At 46.9% G+C, this 21,237-nt stretch overlaps 1 protein-coding gene across 12 annotated transcripts in view; it reads right to left on the reverse strand.

Annotated features, from left to right (window-relative positions):
- Nucleotides 1-696: 696 nt before the first annotated feature.
- Nucleotides 697-21,237, reverse strand: part of dock9b (dedicator of cytokinesis 9b) — a 356,481-nt gene continuing 335,940 nt past the window's right edge. For 9 of the 12 annotated variants that reach the window (XM_038819159.1, XM_038819160.1, XM_038819165.1 and 6 more), the window contains 7 exons: nucleotides 17,920-18,042; nucleotides 15,999-16,112; nucleotides 15,011-15,016; nucleotides 14,546-14,581; nucleotides 13,209-13,355; nucleotides 8,401-8,610; nucleotides 697-887 (listed from right to left, as the gene is read on the reverse strand). In XM_038819159.1, the coding sequence (XP_038675087.1) occupies nucleotides 8,566-8,610; nucleotides 13,209-13,355; nucleotides 14,546-14,581; nucleotides 15,011-15,016; nucleotides 15,999-16,112; nucleotides 17,920-18,042 (471 nt within the window). In that variant the 3' untranslated portion in view covers nucleotides 697-887; nucleotides 8,401-8,565. The remainder of the gene's footprint in view (nucleotides 888-8,400; nucleotides 8,611-13,208; nucleotides 13,356-14,545; nucleotides 14,582-15,010; nucleotides 15,017-15,998; nucleotides 16,113-17,919; nucleotides 18,043-21,237) is intronic. The other 3 variants (XM_038819166.1, XM_038819158.1, XM_038819161.1) reach the window with 2 other exon arrangements.

The raw sequence follows: 21,237 nt of genomic DNA on the forward strand, positions 1-21,237 counted from the left end.
ATTTTTATTAGTGTCGCAAGTACATAGAAAATACAGTGCAGAAGGAGGCCATACGGCCCATCGAGTCTGCACCGACCCACTTAAGCCCTCACTTCCACCCTGCCTCCGTAACCCAATAACACCCCGAACCTTTTTTTTTGGACATGGCCAATCCACCTAACCTGCACGTCTTTGGCCTGTGGGAGGAAACCGGAGCACCCGGAGGAAACCCACGCCGACACGGGGGGAACGTGTGTACTCCGCACAGACAGTGACCCAAGCCGGGAATCAAACCCGGGTCCCTGTCGCTGTGAAGCAACAGTGCTAACCACTGTGCTACCGTGCCGCCCATAACTTCAACCACAGGTGAGTCACACCCAAAACCTGTTAACATTTGTGTGTTTTGCTGGTCCACGATTCAAGTCTATGGATCAGGCACCGCTCATTAACCAGGCCACACCCCCACGTCAAGGTTCCATCGATTGTGCTGGATCAGGCTGGGCCTTCAAACTGTGTTCATTTTCCCAGGTGCACTGGCACCTTTTTAAAAAAGTTTATGCACGTCAAGAAATACTCATTTTACTAAGAAACCAACTAGTGTCCTCAAACATAAGCGAGTTAACTGGCCAGCACATTTTGAAACACAAATTCCCAATTGCTCCCAATATAGAAACACTCTCCTATTTACATAGGAATCATCAAAGAAAGAAGAATCACCTGTACGATGACACTGCCTTGGAGTTTCAGCTGCAACTTGATCATATCGACATCTGAAGAGGAGCACAATGTTTGTAGTTCTGTCACCTTATTGCCCATTTCATCTATTGCCACCTCAATAGGATTCAGGTCGATGTGTTGTTGGTACATGACGGGAATGCGCTTCTTCACATAGGGAAAGCAGTGCATTGCTAACAAAGATTAAAGATCATTTTCATCAGAAACATTCTAACAGAGACATTGCAAGATTTGAGAATAACATGGTATTTCACCGCAAACCATGGATGGGAGGCATCTCCCAAGTGGAGACATCAACTACAGTTGTTGCTGACTAGAGTTTTTTTGATTTATTTTTTGGTGGTATGTGGGCGTGGCTGGAAATCCAACATTGGCTGCCCATCCCTAATCACACTTGAACATAAGAACGAGGAGCAGGAGTGGGCCATTCAGCCCCTCGAGCCTGCTCCGCCATTCAATACGACCATGGCTGATCTTCTCTCGGCTTCAGCGCCATTTCCCTGCCCGTTCTCCACCACCCTTCAACCTGTTACTGACTAAAAATCTGTCTATCTCCTCAAATTTACTCAATGGCCTGACAACCACAGATTCACGACCCTTTGAGAGAAGTAATTTTGCCTCATCTTTTTAAAGATCTGCTGCCCTTTATCCTAAAACTATGACCTTACATTCTAGTTTGGCTGAGTGGCTTGCGAGGCCATTTCAGAGGCTCAGTTAAGAGTCAGCCACATCGCTGTGGGTCTGGAGTCACACGTAGGCCAGACCGAGTAAGGATGGCAGATTTCCTTCGCTAAAGGACATTAGTGAACCAGATGGGTTTTTACAACAATCAACGATGATTTCCTGGTCACCAATACTTAGAGTAATTTTCAATGCCAGATTTTATAATTGAATTTAAATTCCACCAGCTGCCCAGGTGAGACTTGAACCCATGTCTCCAGAGCATTACCCCAGGGTCTCTGGATTACCAGTCCAGTGACATTACCACAACACCAGCATCTCCCCGAGATCACATTTAACAATAATTGCTTTCATGTCTGTAGCACCTTTAACATAGCAAAATGCTCCAGGGCAAAAGGAGATATTAGGAATGATGACCAAACTTTTGCTCAAAGAGTTGGGTTTTAAGGGCATCTTAAAGGAGCGGGAACAGGTAGATTTATTTACAGGCAGAGAGATTTACAGAGAGTTAAGTTCCAGATCAAGCATGATCTCAAAGAATGGCAGAACATGATCCCGTTCCTATGTTTAGTGATGAAATTCCAGAGTTTAGGATGTAGGCAGCCGAAGGTAAGGCCATTAACGGTGCTTCCTCCTTCGGATATCGGAGAGAGAGGGAAAATGCAAGATGAGGACGCCCTGAGCTGACCCAAAGCTCAATGGTTTGCATCATCCTGTCCCGTTTGCAACAGAATCTTGTGGGCACAGGTCAGCCTGAGCAGTCACCTACATGTCCAGTGGAACCCAACAAACACCCCAGAGGACGAACACGGTCATCTTCACCTCAAGGGATGTACAAGACCCATTAGGTTAAATACAGGAAGGAGGGTTCCTGTCAGAGATCTAGGCAACGCCACGTTAATTCACACACAAAGTTCATAAGGAGTGGGACGTCTCCTTTCCGGGAGTGGTCCCATGTGCTGAGGGCATCAAATCGAGAAAATTCTGAAAAACGCGCGAGATATTCAGTGAACTTGAGTAAGTATTGCACATCGGGGCGGCATTCTCCCCTACCCAGCGTGACGGAGGGTCCCGGAGTAGGGGAGTGGCGCCAACCACTCAGGGGTCGCGCCTCCCCAAAGGTGGGGAATTCTCCCCACCTTTGGGGGCTAGCCCCGCGCCGGAGCGGTTGCCACCAGAAGACTGGTGCAAAAAACCGGCGCCCCCCGGCAGCGGGGCTGGCCAAAAGGCTTTCGCCGGTCCGCGCATGCGCCAGCAGTGACGGCCGCTGACGTCACTGCCGCCGCATGCGCGATGTGGGGTTCCCTTCCGCCTCCGCCATGGCGGAGGCCGTGGCGGACGCGGAGGAAAATAGTGCACCCAGGGCACTGGCCCGGAGTCTGAGCGGGGGGCCCCGATCGCGGGACAGGCCAGTGTGGGGGCACCCCCCGGGGTTCGATCGCCCCCCTGCCCCCCCCAGGACCCCACTCGCGCCGCTGATGCCGCCGTTCCGGAGGTGGTTTAAACCTCAGCGGCGGGAGAGGCCTCCCAGCGGCGGGACTTCGGCCCATCCGGGCCGGAGAATCACCGCAGGGGCCTCTCCGATCGGAGTGGCGAGATTCCTGCCGCCGCCACTTCCCGGGTGGCGGAGAATCTCAGCCACGGCGGGGGCGAGATTTTCGGCGGCCCCAGGCGATTCTCCGACCCTGCTGGGGGTGGGAGAATTTCGCCCCAGATGTGAGTTATTCCTAAAGTGATGGAGCAGTCAGAGCGTTTGAATTTACGATGCTTTTAGGGGCTGGATTAGCACAGTGGGCTAAACAGTTGGCTTGTAATGCAGAACAAGGCCAGCAGCGCGTGCTCAATTCCCGTACCGCCCTCTCCGAACAGGTGCCGGAATGTGGCGACTAGGGGCTTTTCACAGTAACTTCATTGAAGCCTACTCGTGACAATAAGCGATTATAATTATTATTATTATTCTGAACATTTGTGACCTTGCCCTGTGAATTGTTAACTTAGACAATGGCCTCCACATTGTGACATTGGTTCTACCAACTGATTATCTGCGATCAACAGAAGAAGCAGCCCGAAGTGACCAAAGGTCCGAGAGAAAAGTGAGCCAAAGGTCGTCAACATCTTCTTTCCTGTAATGCAATTCAATAAAGTTCAAACGAAACCATTCACTCCCTTAGTTCCAACCGTATGACTATGTGACACAATGTTGCTGCCGGTCTTTTTAAATTGAATTTAAGTTCCACCGTTGCGGTGTGGCGATTTCAATCCATGTCCCCAAAGGACTATCCTGGGCCTTCGGATAATAATAATATAATAATACTATTCGCTTATTGTCACAAGCAGGCTTCAATGGAGTTACTGTGAAAAGCCCCTCGTCGCCACGTTCCAGCGCCTGTTTGGGGAGGCCGGTACGGGAATTGAACCTGCGCTACTGCCTGGTTCTGCATTACAAGCCAGCGGTTTAGCCCACTGTTTACTAGTCCAGTGACAATGTCACACTAAACGGAGGTTGAAGAGATGGGGCTGAAAGGTTGGTGAATGTCGCGGTGATACAGTCAGTAAAGCGGACGAGGTAATGGAGGAATTTGAAGATCAGGGATGTTAATTTAATTCTCTTGGGGTTGGGGAACCAATGTAGGATAGGAGCAAGGTGGAGGTGTCGGGGCTTTGCACAAGACAACCTGGGGGACAGCCAAGTAATACTTTGCGTAGGATAGAAACGGGATACAGTCGGGATTTTGGACTAATTAAATCTAGAGGTGAACAGGCAAAGTGAACATGTAATCAATGAATTATGACAATAATTGGGAACTGATAAATACATACACACAAGCTAATTAGATTTCACTTTAATGAATGCCGAAGTGAAGATTTTTTTTACAGCGAGTCATCAAATAATCATTAAAACACTCGGCACAGCATTTTTTACGTGAGGTCTCTGTGTGGAAGATAAAGCCAAGATCATCAGCTGGCACCATTCCATAACAACACCGGATATTGGACTATGGTAAGGCTTCTTCAATTACCCAACTGTGATGCATGATTGGGAAAGGTTGTTTTGTGCATAATCTTGTTCCTAAATTGCAACAGTGAGTACACTTCAGAAATACTGCATTGGCTGTAAAGCCCTTTGCGATAGCTTGAGGTTATGAAAGGTGCTATACATATTCAAATTCTTTCTTTTTATAATCCCAGGTTTTCGTTTCATATGAAAATGAAATAAAAATCGCTTATTGTCACAAGTAGGCTTCAAATTAAGTTACTGTGAGAAGTCCCTAGTCGCCACATTCTGGCGCCTGTTCAGGAAGGCCGGTACGAGAATCGAACTGTGCTGCTGGCCTGCCTTGGTCTGCTTTCAAAGCCAGCGATTTAGCCCTGTGCTAAACCAGCCCCTCATATCTTCATATCGATAAGGAACAATTCCACAAGTCACTCTTGGGGAGTTATTTTTATTCATTCAGGGGATGTGGGTATTGATGGCAAAGTCAGCATTTACTGCCCACCCTTAATCGCCCTCGAGATTAAACAACTTGCAAGTGTCTTTTTTGTGATCCTTTCCCAATTCCCCATATCGAAGACTGATTCCTTCTTTCAGACCCTCCTGGCTTATGATATCCCATCGTGGTGAGGCAAGAGTGGCTGTCCTTGACATCAAGGCAGCATTTGATCAAGCATTGCATCAATACGTTCATATGTTTTGGTCCTGCCCAAAACTGGAGGGGTATTGGAGGGAGGTCTTTAGGGTAATCTCAAAGGTGGTGCGTGCGAGACTCGAACCGGGTCCCCTAGAAGCCATATTCGGGGAGTCAGATCGGCCGGGGGTTGGAAGCGGGTGCGGAGGCAGATGTCTTAGCCTTCACCTCGCTAATCGCCCGAAGGCGGGTCCTGAGCGTGGTGGGGGGAACCTGCTGGAGTTCCTAACACTCGAGAAAGTAAAGTTCGAGTTGAGGGGGAGGATGGAAGGATTCTACAACTCAGGGGCCTTGTTCATCATGCATTTTCACAAATTGGATGGCATCGAACATTGTGGTGGGGGGGGGTTTGGGGCGGGGGTTTGGAATGTATAAATTAATGATGATTCTTTTTCATTGGTGTTTTATATTCCAAATGTTGGCAGCTGTTTGAGAGTGGGTGGGATGAGGGGATTGCCATTGCATTTGTTGTCATTGTTAATTATCTGTTGTTGTAAATAAAATGTGAAAAAGGAGGAGGATAAAAATATTTATTAAAAAAACGTATGGGATCAAAACTGGAGGCAACGGGAATCAGGGAAAACTCTCCGCTGGTTGAAGTCATACTTAGCACAAAGGAAGGTTGTAGTTGTTGGAGGCCAATCCTCCGTCCCGCACATCGAGACAGGAGTTCCTCAGGGTGGTGTCCTAGGCCCAACAATCTTCACCTGCTTCGTCAATGACGTTCCTTCAGACACGAGGTCAGATGTGGGGATGTTTGCTGAGGATTGCACAATGCTCAGCTCCATTCACGGTTCCTCATATACAGGAGCAGTGTCCAATCTGGGTGGCCAAGTGCAGCAAGACCTGGACAATATCCAGGCTTGGGCTGACAAGTGGCAAGTAACATTACACCACACAACTGCCAGGCAATGACCATCTACAACAAGAGAGGATCTAACCACCGCTTGACATTCAATGGCATTAGTATCACAGAATCCCCCACAATCAACATCCTGGGGGTGGGGGGGGGGGGGTTTAACCAGTGACCAGAAACTGAAATGGACGAGCCACGTTAATACTGTGGCTGCAAGAACAGGTCAGAGGCTGAGGGCGGGACTTACCGGCCATGTTGCACCAGACTTGGTGACAGGATGAGGCTGCTGAATCTCGCGATCTGGATCTCGCCCTTTAAATGAGCCTATTATGTAGAGATGCACCGGATTCTCTGGGCTCCAGGTAATTAACGGCCTCTCCAGCGAGGCCTCAACCGGGTACCTTTTAGTACTGGTCCACACAGACGTGGTCCACACAGACGTGGTCCACACAGACGTGGTCTACACAGACGTGGTCTACACAGACGTGGTCCACACAGACGTGGTCTACACAGACGTGGTCTACACAGACGTGGTCCACACAGACGTGGTCCACACAGACGTGGTCTACACAGACGTGGACCAGGCGTAACGGCACCTGGTTTTTTTTCCAGGCCATTGGGGATCTCTGGGTGGTCAGGACAGGGCAGGGTGGTCCCCTGACTCTCCCTTTTGTGGACGGGGTACCAATCAAGCGGGGCTGCTTTGCCCTGGATGGTGTTGAGCCTCTTGAGTGTTGTTGGAGCCGCACTCACCCAGGCAAGTGGAGATGATTCCATTACACTCCTGACTGATGCATTGTAGATGGTGATGATCCAATGTGTGGGCAACATTTAAAAAACACTTATTGATAATCCCTCCTGCAATTTGTTTTGTATTGATTCTGATAACTTTAAACTGGCAAAAAAGATTTCATATACAGTGACAACATAAATAATTTCAACAGATCACACTCGAAGTGCATCTTGGGGAGTTGGTCAGATGTTTAGCGTCAAAAACAAAGAATAATTTCACTTTGCTGCAAAGTCGAGGCAGGTGATAGCTATACAACAATCTGCATTAATGCAGCACCTTTAAGATATAAAAAATTCAGAGGAGCATTATTGGACTAAATTTGACACCAAGCCATAGAACGAGATAAGAACTACGAGCTGGAGTGGGCAATTCAGTCCCTCGAACCCGCTCTGTCATTCAATACGCTCATGACTGATCTCATCCTGGCCTCAACTCCACTTTCCTGCCCATTCTCCTTCAACCCGTTCCGTTACTAATTAAAATGATGTCTACCTCCTCCTTAAATTTACTCAAAGCCCCGGCATCCACTGTACTCTGGGGGAGTGAATTCCACAGATTCACGACCCTTTGGGGGAAGTAATTTCTCCTCATCTCCATTTTAAATCTACTACTCCTTATCCTTAAACTGTAACCTCGCCTTCTAGATTGCCCCACAAGAGGAGGCCTCCGCTACTTTGTCAATACCGTCGATCATCTTATTTACCTCAATTAGATCTCCTCTCATTCTTCTAAACTCGAGAGAGTATAGGCCTAAACTGCTCAATTTGTCTTCATAAGACATAACCCTCATCTTTGGTAAGACAAACCTCTCATCTTTGGTAAGGCAAACCCCTCATCGCTGGTAAGACAAACTTGTCATCGCTGGTTAGACAAACCCCTCATCGCTGGTAAGACAAACCCCTCATCGCTGGTTAGACAAACCCCTCATCACTGGTTAGACAAATCCCTCATCGCTGGTAAGACAAACCCCTCATCGCTGGTTAGACAAACCCCTCATCGCTGGTTAGACAAATCCCTCATCGCTGGTTAGACAAACCCCTCATCGCTGGTTAGACAAACCCCTCATCACTGGTTAGACAAATCCCTCATCGCTGGTAAGACAAACCCCTCATCGCTGGTTAGACAAACCCCTCATCGCTGGTTAGACAAATCCCTCATCGCTGGTTAGACAAACCCCTCATCGCTGGTTAGACAAATCCCTCATCGCTGGTTAGACAAACCCCTCATCGCTGGTTAGACAAATCCCTCATCGCTGGTTAGACAAGCCCCTCATCGCTGGTTAGACAAACCCCTCATCGCTGGTAGTAGGGTTGATGACCAAAAACCTGGGTCAAAATGTGGACTATAATATGTTTCTGAAAGGAGAGTGAGGCAGAGAGATTTAGAGAGGGAATTCCGGAACTCGGGGGCCCAGGCGACTGAAGGCACGGCTGCCAATGGTCAAGCAAATAATTGGGGATGCTTAGGAGGCTAGGATTGGAGGAGCGCACTGATCTTGGAGTGTTGTTGGCGAGAGGGGATTACAGAGATAGGGAGGCTGAAGTGTTTTGAAAACATGGACGAAAGTTCCACAATCGAGGCTTTTCCGGATGGGCAATGCCGGGGAGGTGAAGCAACACTCTGGGAATTTTGTTTTGGGGCAAGACCAAGTGATGAGAAATGGCACTTACTTGTTAGAATTGTTCTCCTCTTGCATTGTTGCTCAACTCCGCCTTGTTTCTTGCCCGATATGGTGAACGGCATCTCAAACACAAACCGCTGGATATTGTGACTTTTCTCAAAATCTGTTTTTCTGTCCAGCAACTCCTTCTCTTCAAGATATGGAGTTACGTATGTCACTTGGATGTAGGCATATTTCGAGTCCAAGTCTTTGGATTGACCTTTTCAAAAAGAATATAACTTCTCTGGAGTAAATATAATCTGCGGCTTTACGTCTAGGACAGGTTATCATTTTGACAGAGGAACACATTACAACTTAAAAAAAGAAAGAGTACAAGACACATTGAAATGAATGAAGGCATCTAGCTATAGTAAGGAAGACAGATTGTGCCAGTATGAATGGCAGAGAGGTGGTCTTGAATAGGATCCAGGGTGGCACGGTAGCACAGTGGTTAGCACTGTTGCTTCACAGCATCAGGGTCTCAGGTTCCATTCCTGGCTTGGGTCGCTGCCTGCACGTTCTCCCCGTGTCTGCATGGGTTTTCTCCGGGTGCTCCGGTTTCCTCCCATAAGTCCCAAAAGACATGCTGGTAGGTGATGTGGTCCTTCTCATTCCCCCCTCAATAATCATAATAATCTTTATTGTCACAAGTAGGCTTACATTAACACTGCAATGAAGTTACCATGAAAATCCCCTAGTCGCCACATTCCGGCGCCTGTTCGGGTACACAGAGGGAGAATTCAGAATGTCCAATTCACCCAACAAGCACGTCTTTCGGGACTTGTGAAAGGAAACCGGAGCAACCGGAGGAAACCCACGCAGACACGGGGAGAACGTTCAGACTCCGCAGTACAGACTCCGCACAGATAGTGACCCGAGCTGGGAATCGAACCTGGAACCCTGGTGCTGTGAAGCAACAGTGCTAACCACAGTGCTACCGTGCTGTTCACAGTGTACCTGAACAGGTGCTGGAATGTGGCGACTAGGGGATTTTCAAAGTAACTTAATTGCACTGTTAGTGTAAGCCTACTTGCGACATTTAATAAAGATTATTATTATTATATAAATGTAAATTCTCTCTTATTTTCCAAGATGCTGCCTTCCAACCGACTCAGCCCCATGAATGACAGGTTACTCAGCCAAACCTTTCACTTGATATTTGTGTGGTGAATGACTGTTGTTCAGATCAAAGACAAGCGGGCCACTGCGGCACTGGGGTCAATGTAGGGGTCACTGCTCTTTCGTCGTGCACATGGATGACCTCAGCCCTCCCCATCTCTGAAATCCCCTCCAGCCAACAACACTCCAAGATCTCGGTGTTCCTCCAATTCTGGCCTCTTGAGAATCCCTGACACATCCCTGACAACACCAGGTTAAAGTCCAACAGGTTTGTTCCAAATCACTAGCTTTCAGAGCACTGCTCCTTCCTCAGGTGAATGAAGAGGTATGTTCCAGAAACATATATATAGAGAAATTCAAAGATGCAAGACAATGCTCTGAATGCGAGCATTTGCAGGTAATTAAGTCTTAACAGATCCAGGGATAGGGGTAACCCCAGGTTAAAGAGGTGTGAATTGTCTCAAGCCAGGACAGTTGGCAGGATTTTGCAAGCCCAGGCCAGATTTGTCCATATAAATGTTTCTGGAACCCACCTCTTCATTCACCTGAGGAAGGAGCATGGTCCTAAAGCTAGTGATTCAAAAAAACCTTTTGGACTTCAACCTGGTGTTGTCAGACTTCTTACTGTGCTCACCCCAGTCCAACGCCGGCATCTCCACATCATGGGCGGGAATCTCCCCTACCCGGCGTGACGGAGGGTCCCGGCGTAGGGGAGTGGCGCCAACCACTCAGGGGTCGGGCCTCCCCAAAGATGGGGAATTCTCCCCACCTTTGGGGGCCAGCCCCACGCCGGAGCGGTTGGCACCAGAAGACTGGCGCAAAAAACCGGCGCCCCCGGCAGCAGGGCTGGCCAAAAGGCTTTCGCCGGTCGGGACATGCGCGATGTGGGGTTCTCTTCCGCTTCCGCCATGGCGAAGGCCGTGGCGGCCGCGGAGGAGAAAGAGTGCACCCAGGGCACTGGCCGGGAGTCTGAGCGGGGGGGCCCCGATCGCGGGCCAGGCCTCCGTGGGGGCACCCCCCGGGGTTCGATCAGTGACAGAGAAGGAAAGGCGATGTATTTCCAAGTCAGGATGGTGCGTGACTTGGAGGGGAATTTGCAGGTGGTGGTGTTCCCATGTGTGTGCTGCACTTGTCCTTCTATGTTAGTGAAAGTTGAAATCGGGGCTTGTTCACCAGCCAGGACCCTTGAATAAGATCAAATACATTTAATACACGCCAAATTATTTCATAATGAGTTATAGAAAATGCTTCATCATTTGTATATTAATAGAACTGAAAACAATCCCAAGTAGTATAAAAATAAATATTTACACTTGATTGAGGGAGCGCACAGCTCTCACAGTCAATGTTGTGAGCAATCAGCACACACCAAAGTAAGACGAACTGGCCTATAATTAGCGGGGTCATTCCTATTCCCTTTCTTGAACAGAGGAACAACATTCACCACTCTCCAGTCCTCTGGCACTATCCCCGTGGACAGCGAGGACCCAAAGATCAAAGCCAAAGGCTCTGCAATCTCAACCCTTGCCTCCCAAAGAATCCTAGGATATATCCCATCCGGCACAGGGGACTTGTCGACCCTAAGGTTTTTCAAAATTGCTAATACATCCACCCTCAGAACATCTACCTCCTCCAGCCTACCCGCCTGTATCACACTCTCATCCTCAAAAACACAGCCCCTCTCCTTGGTGAAGGTCCTGAAAGATAGGATTTATGACCATTTGGAAAGATGCAGCTTAATCCGGGATAGTCAACACGGATTTGTGAAGGGTAAATATTGCCTCACAAATTTGATTGAATTCTTTGAGGAGGTAACTAAGTATGTACATGAAGGTAGAGCAGTTGATGTTGTATACATGGATTTTAGTAAGGCGTTTGAAAGATTCCCCATGGTCGGCTCATGAAGAAAGTAAGGAGGTGTGGGATAGAGGGAAATTTGGCCAATTGGATAAGTAACTGGCTATCACATAGAAGACAGAGGGTAGTGGTGGATGGAAAATTTTCAGACCGGAGACCAGTTACCAGCGGTGTACCACAGGGATCAGTGCTGGGTCCTCTGCTATTTGTGATTTTTATCAATGACTTTGAGGATGGGGCTGAAGGGTGGGTCAGTAAATTTACTGATGACGCCAAGATTGGTGGAGTAGTGGACGAGGTGGAGGGCTGTTGTAGGCTGCAAAGAGACATTGACAGGATGCAGAGCTGGGCCGAAAAATGGCAGGAAGAGTTTAACCCTGATAAGTGTGAGGTGATTCATTTTGGTATGAAAAATTTGAATGCAGATTACAGGGTCAATGGCAGGGTTCTGAGGAGTGTGGAGGAACAGAGAGCTCTTGGGGTTCATGTCCACAGATCTCTGAAGGTTGCCACTCAAGTGGATAGAACCGTGAAGAAGGCCTATAGTGTGTTAGCGTTTATTAACAGGGGGCTTGAGTTTAAGAGCAATGGGGTTATGCTGCAACTGTACATGACCCTGGTGAGATCACACTTGGAATATTGTGTGCAGTTCTGGTCACCTCACTATAGGAAGGATGTGGAAGCATTGGAAAGGGTGCAAAGGAGATTTACCAGGATGCTGCCTGGTTTGGAGGGTAGGTCTTATGAGGAAAGATTGAGGGAGCTAGGGCTTTTCTCTTTGGAGCGGAGGAGGATGAGAGGCGACTTAATAGAAGTTTATAAGATGATGAGGGAGATAGATAGAGTGGATGTTCAGAGACGATTTCCTCGGGTGGATGTAGCTGTTACAAGGGGGCATAACTATAAGATTCAGAGTGGGAGATATAGGAAGGATGTCCGAGGTAGGTTCTTTACTCAGAGAGTGGTTAGGGTGTGGAATGGACTGCCTGCTGTGATAGTGGAGTTGGACACTTTAGGAACTTTCAAGTGGTTATTTGATAGGCACACGGAGCACAGCAGAATGACAGGGAGTGGGATAGCTTGATCTTGGTTTCGGACAAAGCTCGGCACAACATCGAGGGCCGAAGGGCCTGTTCTGTGCTATACTGTTCTATGTACCTCACGTCATGTGACCTTGCTTTACCTGCACATCACTTTAGTCTTACCGTAGGTCAGAAAAAGGTTACACCGATAGAAACCAGCGGAACGTGGCAACCCTGCACACGGTCAACGGTGAACAAGATGTCTGGTAGGCTGCACTCAGAACCCAGATAGGCTGTGCTGGCCAAGGGCCACAGGCTTCCTCCCACTGTTCTAAGTGGCAGAGGGTGTGGATTTGGAAGGTGTTGTTTATGATTCCATGGGGTGGAGAGTCTGCTAATGCAGTTAATGATGCATGTTAGCTTTTTTTAACCATGAGCAGTGAGGACATCATTTTTCCTTTAATTCTTTTGCCAATTAGACAAGGGCCCTGTTTACCTCGTTTCTAACACATGTTTGGAACCAGAAAGTCTTTCCAAAGCCGGTCATGTAACATTAATCAGCAAAATGAACGTGGGAGTTAATAAAATGTTTTTTTATGATCTTAAAACAATCGACAATGCTGGACGAACAGTTTGTACACCTCATATCTTCCAGAAATGTAGAAATTTTGGAAACTCCCGGAAGGACGCCATATGAGATTCTTACGGGAAGCAATGCATCAAAAGAGGCAACAGGTTGCATGAGATTAAGTGACAAGGGAGAGCTGAGAAAAGCGAATTGGCAAAGAAGGCAGATATTTTCAAACGCAGCTCTCCTCACCTTGCCGTCATCGTAAATCATCCTCACGTTCTCCGGGCCAAACTTGTCTGAGTAAAGTTTCAGGAGTCGCTGGGACACCTCGGAAAGCTGGGTCAGTTTGGGCTCTTTGTAAATGTATTCCTTGCCGTCCTCATCTTCAAAAAACCCCTGTTGAAAACGATGGTAAGTAAGTCACGTGAGAAAAGCACTCTCTTTCAGCAGGTGTGTTGGGTGATGAACCAAAGTCAACTCAAAAAAGCTTTGAAAAAGACAAACAAACAAAAGATTCTCCAAATTTCCCCAAGTGCACCATTAAAGCCAACTGATTCTGAATAATTTTTGGGAGGAACAGCCGTGAATCTACAGCGATTGTCATCTCCAGTTATATGTTACTGTATAAGGATTCAATCCAGTCAATGCCACATTGCCAGGTAATCTTGTTTGTTTTTTTATGAATACACTTTTGCAGTTCCTTTGGGGGAGAAGAATCTTGGTCTCATTTTTCTTCCAATGGCAATAAGATGAAAACTCAGTGCCAGTTTTCCACAACACCAAGCGGGACTGCTTTTCAGGTTAGTACACGGTCAGAACATAAGACTGACAAATCTTGAACAGAAGGGGGTTGACAAACGGAATTAATCGCAAATCCTCCTCTGCAACCAAATGAATTTAAAACACGCAGAAAAGGTTCATTTTAGAATAATGTAAGAATTGTGAAAACTCACTTTTTTTTTTAACGCAACTCAAAGTTAAGATTTATCTGACTGCGAAGATTTGCGGTCAATTCCTCCCATTTCTGTTAAGCGAGGGATCGGGTAGAATGGTTTTTACGCTCTGTGCCATGTCTGAGGTTTTAATGACATGTTGCTCTTTGAAACAAAGATCGGCTCTTGGATGCAAGTCCTGCTTCTCCAAACAGTAAGCAAGGCTTTTGCTCATGTGTGCTGCTGGCTGCCGTAACCCTCTAGATACCTCAGTACCAGCGGCCCCCAAAAGCAGTCCACGTTGTGTGACTCAGGTAGTGTTTTGTCCAGATTCGGGTCACATTTCGGGCCCGGTATATTAAGACATTATGTATAGCACTGAAGATAGGGACAGATGAGAAAAGGAAACAGTTGGGAAAAACTAAATGCAGCACACGGAGTTGAACCAGTCTAAAGTGTAGACAAATACTGCAATACACCTGGGTGCACGAAGTATCATGTCACTAATAGAATATAATGGGTGATGTACAAGAGTTTTATGAAGCATGGACAATGCGCATTTTTGATAGATTGACAAAACTACCCACATCAAATCAGAGTGCCTTTAATGCAGTCAGCTTTACTGCATTATATGTGATACCATTATTGATTTACCTCCACATCTCTCTCATTGTCTGTAAACTGGTATTGCTATGAAGGTTAATAAAAACAAAGAACAAAATGACAATCACATTTATTCCTAGCAGTCACGTTAGAGGAATCACCTAAAACTAAAGAACACAGCAAACCTAACCACAAACAAAAGCCCCCATCAAACATGACAATGCTTTGGTGATTTTTAAGACTGTGTGTGCTATAATTCTTGTTTAAATGGACTGGTGATTTTATTAAATGCAAAGTGGATTGCAGAATCAGCCAAATTGTTTTTCACTCCTCTACATGCACCACTATGAACAAGGCAAGGCGGTGGATGGTGTTCCCAACACAACGCTTCTACCCTCTACATTTAGCTACATTGTTATGATGGCAAAGCAGATGACTTCAGACACAAACGGACAAGGCCACACCAAGGCATATTAAACGCTCACACAATAGGACCCAACTTAATGCACAACTTACCGCTGCCTTTAAGAGGGGGAAAGAGTGGAAAGAATGTATTAATGAGATGCTGCAACTCAACATAAATGCTATGAATAGTAAGGCATTTAGTAAATAAAAAAATTCAAATCAATATTTTTTAAAAACAGGCATTGTTAAGATAAAGAAGTGTTTTCAACTTAAATCTGTTTTTAACTGCCCCATAGATTTCTGAGCACATTCATTCACATTTCCACTTGATTACAACTTAACTTCAGAAGTTAAATGTATTTTATTACAAATGTATATAAAAAGTTACAACACATAAACAATTCAGGTAACACAAACCCCCAACAAACCCCCCCCCCCGACGAACAACTCCTCAAACACGGTCACGAACATCCCACACCTTGCCTCAAACCCCTCCACTGAATTAACTTCAGAATAATACAAAATTCATTCTGTAACTTCATGAATCACACGTTGGTCCAATTTTAATTCAGAACATCTTTAAATGAATCAGGCTGCAAGTATTTGGAAGACCAACAATGAGAATGAACAATCAGAATTACGGACAGAAATCTTGCAGCAGGCCATTCTGCCCAGTACCCCTATTCTGCCCCTTTGAAAGAGTTATCTAATTACTCCCACTCCCCCTGCTCTTTCCCCAGAGTCCTGCAATTTTCAAGTATATAGCCAATACCCTTTAGAAAGTTACCATTGATCATAAAAACTTCTTTCCTGAAACGCTCTCTCTCCCTGGTTCTTTCAATGATTACCTTAAATCTGTGGCCCTGTGGTTACTGCCTGCCTGCCCCCCCCCCCCCCCCCCCCCCCCCCCCCCACCGGCCGCCAATGGAAACAGTTTCTCAATTTTACACTATGAAAACTTTTAGAGTTTTTGTCCAAAAACTACCAAGTCTTTTCGAAGGACACATCAGTCCCCGCTTTACTGCAGTTAAGTTTCAAGTTGCGCGCTATAGAAACTGGTCAATTATAGACATGAAACAGAAAGCAGACAATTAATTACCTGCCCAAAAAAGGCTACCCGAAAGTAGGTACCGAGGAGTCGCTTTCCAGTTTGGATGACTTCCGCAATCTTTTTGTAAGCTTGGTGAAGCGTATCATAGAGATGGGCAAGTTTCTGCAAGATACACAATAAAAAGAGACAAACTGAACATCTTTCCTTACGAACTCGCTCAGCACAATGTATGTTCCCTCGGCCGCAGAAAAATACCTTTCACTGTACTTTGGTACATGTGACAATAAATCAAATCAATCAATCAATCACAATTTTGGCCAGCATGGTAGCACAGTGATTAGCACTATGGCTTCACAGCGCCAGGGTACCAGGTTCGATTCCCGGCTTGGGTCACTGTCTGCGCGGAGTCTGCACGTTCTCCCCGTGTCTGCATGGGTTTCCTCCGGGTGCTCCGGTTTCCTCCCACAGTCCAAAGATGTGCAGGGTTAGGTGGACTGGCCATGTTAAATTGCCCTTAGTGTCCAAAAAAAGGTTGGGTGGGGTTACGGGGATAGGGTGGAGGTGTGGGGATAGGGTGGAGGTGTGAGCCTAGGTAGGGTGCTCTTTCCAAGGGCCAGTGCAGACTCGATGGGCGGAATGGCCTCCTTCTGCACTGTAAATTCTATGATTCAATAGGCAAAGAGAATAATTTCCCTCATTTTGTTTCTTTGATTTGAAGAGCATTATTTGTCCCCCTCCCCCCCCCACTCCCACATGGAAACATCCCGACATCTACCTATCGAACTTTTTCATAATTACAAAGATCTCCCACAGGGATGTCCCTCAACCTTTCCTTCTCTGGAGAAAGGAATCCCAGGCTGCCCCATCCGCTCTGATGGGTAGAACATCTCAGTTCTTGTATCATCCACCTAAATCTTTTTTTTTTCTCCGTCTGTTATGATCTCGGTAGAGATCAGTAATGTTATCAGGTTTTTTTTAAGAACTCAAAAATCCAGGTGTTTACTAAAAGAATAAAGCCAGAAGGTTCTTGATCGAAACAAAAGCATTTTACCACAGAAAAGTCAAAGAACAAGAAGTACAATAACTTTTACTGTAAAATGTCGGCTGCAATAAAGATAATCAAAACACAATGGACATAATTACTTACACGCTAAATTGAATGTATTAACTCCACTTTCCTTCACCACCTGCTAACTTACACCCCAAAACCCTCAGGTCAGATATTGGAAGGTTAACCCATTAGTCAACGACCTGAGATTTCTTGGGCTGGGTTGGGCGATATCAGAAATTCAACTTATTGTTGGTCGAGTCCTTGAGTTAATAAGAGTTTTAACTATTTTAGCCAACACTCAGAATTTCAACTGAAATGCTCTCTGCTCCTAAACTGAACTATTTGAATAGAGAACCGCTCCTAGGAACTTACTCACTCCTATAATTAACGTGTCAACCCTTTTTCCTATGTTCATCCGCAAAGCAACCTGGTCCCGTGGTCACTTACCAGAACCTTTTTTTCCAGAAAATATTTTATTGAAGCATTTGTAATTTTCACAGTTTAACACGTGAACATTTCTTAAACAACCGCGTGGCCGACACACGCGAAAAACCTAAAAAACAATGTCCCCTACTGCCCACGCCCTATTACATAATTACCCGTATACTGAGTTCCCTGTCCTTATCTAACACTGCCGTGCCTCCTATTTTCATCCCCCCCCCTTAATCAGAACCTCTTTTTTAACCAGAACTTGGATCCTAGTTCGTAAAGGAATCTCCACCCACATAAAACACTGATTTTTTTCCCCCCCAACAAAGTACATGGGCCTCCACACTTCTCCGCCTTTAAAACATTAATAAGAATAATCTGGCATTAAGATACTACTTGTTCGAAGGTTAGTCTTGGTTAGACTTGTCCATTATTTGTTCATTTTGTCCTACACCCCTGTAACTTTTGCGAGGGCTAAATGTGACTTACCTCAAATTCACGCCTTTTCTCATAAACTGGAATAATTAGCTTGTAGACATTAGAAATAAGCTCGTAGCGTTCAGCCTTCCAAAGTCCATCAGCACATTGTTCCAACAGCTCCATCAGAACATCCTGTTCAAATATCAAAATTAGAAAGGCATCAGTATTCAAACACTTAGCATGAAAGGTAACATGAAACGTTGACTCTATTCCTCTCTCCACAGATGCTAAAAGGCCTGCTTAGTATTTCTCGCCCTATCTGGTTTTACCTCTCATAGAATTGTACGGCGCAAAAGACTTCAGCCCACTGTGCCTCTGCTGGTTCTAGGGAGAGAGCTATCCACTTACCCCCATTCCCCTTGCTCTGCTAATTTTCCCTTCTCACTTTATTGAGTTCCCTTTTGAAAGTTATTACCTAATCTTCTTCTGCCGTTATTTCAGTCGCTGCATTCCAGCCAGGCCACACCAAAAAAAATAGTTCCCTCATTTGCTTTCTAGCTGTGGCACTCTCGCCTCTTATCACACGGTTCTAGGTTAAAGCCCCACTCCAGGACTTGAGTACAAAAATGAAGGTGCAGTATTGAAGGACTGCTACGCTATCAGAGGGTACCACTCTTCAGTGAGATGATAAAGCGATTTATATCTCACAATCACCATCACTAAAAACACATTATCTGATCAATGTTACACTGCTGTTTGTGAGACTTTACCGTGAGCAAATTGGCAACAGTGCTTCCCTACATTACAACAGTGATTACTTCAGAAGTACTTCATTGGCAGAAAAGCACGTTGAGGCATCTGGCCGGCGGAAGTCCGCGCATGCGCCGGTGCATCAGCGGCTGCTGAAGTCATACCGGCGCAGGCGCAGGAGAGGGGGTCTCTTCCGCCCCTGCCATGGTTAAGGCCATGGCGGTGCAGAAGAAAAAGAGTGCCCCCACGGCGCAGGCCCGCCCGCCGTTCAGTGGGCCCTGATCGCGGGCCAGGCCACTGTGAGGGCACACCCCAGGGTCAGATCGCCCCACGCTCCCCCCCCCCAGGACCCCGGAGCCCGCCCGCGCCGCCAATCCCGCTGGTCAGGTAGGTGTTTTGATTCCCGCCGGCGGGAGAGGCCTGTCAGCGGCGGGACGTCGGCCCATCGCGGGCCGGAAAACCGGCGCATGGGGCCCGCCGACCGGCGCGATTCCCGCCCCCGCCGAATCTCGGGGGGGTGGAGAATTCGGGACACGGCGGGGGCGGGATTGACGCCGGCCCCGGGCAATTCTCCGACCCTGATGCCTATCCCTTGTGTTAGGTATTCGGATCCCAGCCCAGACCCCAACAGCGGTTAGGGTACTGGGCCCAAACCCCAATATTTTAATTCATTTTGTAAGACTGTGAGGAAAGGCGTGATTGCACAAAGAAATAGGGATTCGGTATTTTTAAACAAACCTTGATTAAAACAACATTAAACTCTTTAACATCAGACCTGAAAATAGCTTACAAATACCCTTAAACAATACTACTCAATATAGTAAATACAAAGGTCAGTTGTTGGTGAGGGCAGGGTATGAGTGTTTCTCAGATGAGTGTAGTGAAGATTCCAAGTTTTTTTTAAAAGGGCAGTACGGCAGCATAGTGGTTAGCACTGTGGCTTCACAGCTCCAGGGCCCCAGGTTCGATTCCCCGCTGGGTCACTGTCTGTGCGGAGTCCGCACATTCTCTCGGTATCTGTGTGGGTTTCCTGCGGGTGCTCCAGTTTCCTCCCACAGTCCAAAGACGTGCAGGTTAGGTGGATTGGCCGTGATAAAATTGCCCCTTAGTGTCCAAAAAATAAAAGGTTAGGAGTGGTTATGGGGTTAGGGTGGAAGTGAGGGCTTAAGTGGGTCGGTGCAGACTCGATGGGCCAAGTGGCCTCCTTCTGCACTGTATGTTCTGTGCTCAATATCCTTAATTACTATCTTAATTCACAATTAAACAAGAAAGAAAGAAAATACAGCTCTCAATCCGTCCCAATGACACAGAGTCATATTTGTTTTCCAGAACAGATTTGGCTCCTGTTACGACCCATGCAGACTCTGGCTGGATGTCTTCGAAAAGCTGTTCCAACTGATGTGTTTTAGCTTTCCCTTTGCCCTCAGGCAAGTCTACTCTGGTTTAAATACAATTATTCTCTAATTTAAACTATCCTCTGTGAGAGCAAAATACCTTTCTTGTGGTTGAAGAGGGTAGCCAGATTAGAACTCAACTCAAAAAGCTTTCTCAAAATGTCTGAATACCAGAGCTCCACCCAGCAATGACATCATCTCCCCAAGATGAAAACAAGTCAACTCCCCAGGAACTCGCCCTAGTCAAATAACACTGCATTATCCCACGTTGAAAACTGGTCAATTTCACCTCGGGCTCCTAAAAGCCTCCTGGTCTTGCAAAACAAGGTTCTTCTTAAAACCATGACAACCACAGTCTAACCCCAGGTTGTTCACCCTTAAATTGCCACGTGTTTATAATCCAATATATCTAAAATCCTACATTAGTCACATAGGAAAACAAAAATAGTTTTAAGGGAATTAGATTTGTATTGGTAAATATTAGAAGGCATAATTTTAAGTGGGTTTAATTTAATGTTTCTGTGGCTGGAAGAGTAATGGGAGGAGGTCCTGAGACGAGTCAATGCATCCTCACTGTGTGCCAGGCTCAGCCGGATACAATTCAAGGTGGTCCACAGGGCGCACATGACGGTGGCCCGGATAAGCAGATTCTTTGAGGGGATGGAGCATCGGTGTGGGTGCTGTGCGGGGTTCCTGTGAACTATGTCCAAGGCTGAGGGGTTTCTGGCAGGGGATTGCAGAAGTCATGTCAGAGGTCTTACAAGTGAGGTTGGTGCACAGTCCAGAGGTGGCGATCTTTGGTGTGTGGGGAGACCGGGGAGCCCAGGGGGTGAGAGAGGCCGATGTTCTGGCCTTTGCCTCCCTGGTGGCCCGGAGACGGATCCTACTAGGGTGAAGGGACTCGGAGCCCCCGAAGTCAGGGGTGTGGGTTAGCGACAAGGTGGGGCTTCTCAGACTCGAGGGGATCGCTGCAGGGGTTTGCTCGGAGGTGGCAGCTGTTCATCGACTTCTTCGAGAAACATTAAGGTATCAGCGGGGGAGGTATGGGAGAGATGAGTGAGGGCAGGAAAACCCACGAGGGGGAGCTGGGGAAGGCGGCACAGTTTATGTAAGCCATGTTGGTTGGGGTCTGTGCTCGGGGGGGGGTTAAGAACATAAGAACATAAGAAGTAGGAGCAGGAGTCGGCCATCTGGCCCCTCGAGCCTGCTCCGCCATTCAATGAGATCATGGCTGATCTTTTGT

The sequence above is a fragment of the Scyliorhinus canicula genome, chromosome 14 (assembly GCF_902713615.1).
Source record: "Scyliorhinus canicula chromosome 14, sScyCan1.1, whole genome shotgun sequence".
NCBI lineage: Eukaryota > Metazoa > Chordata > Chondrichthyes > Carcharhiniformes > Scyliorhinidae > Scyliorhinus > Scyliorhinus canicula.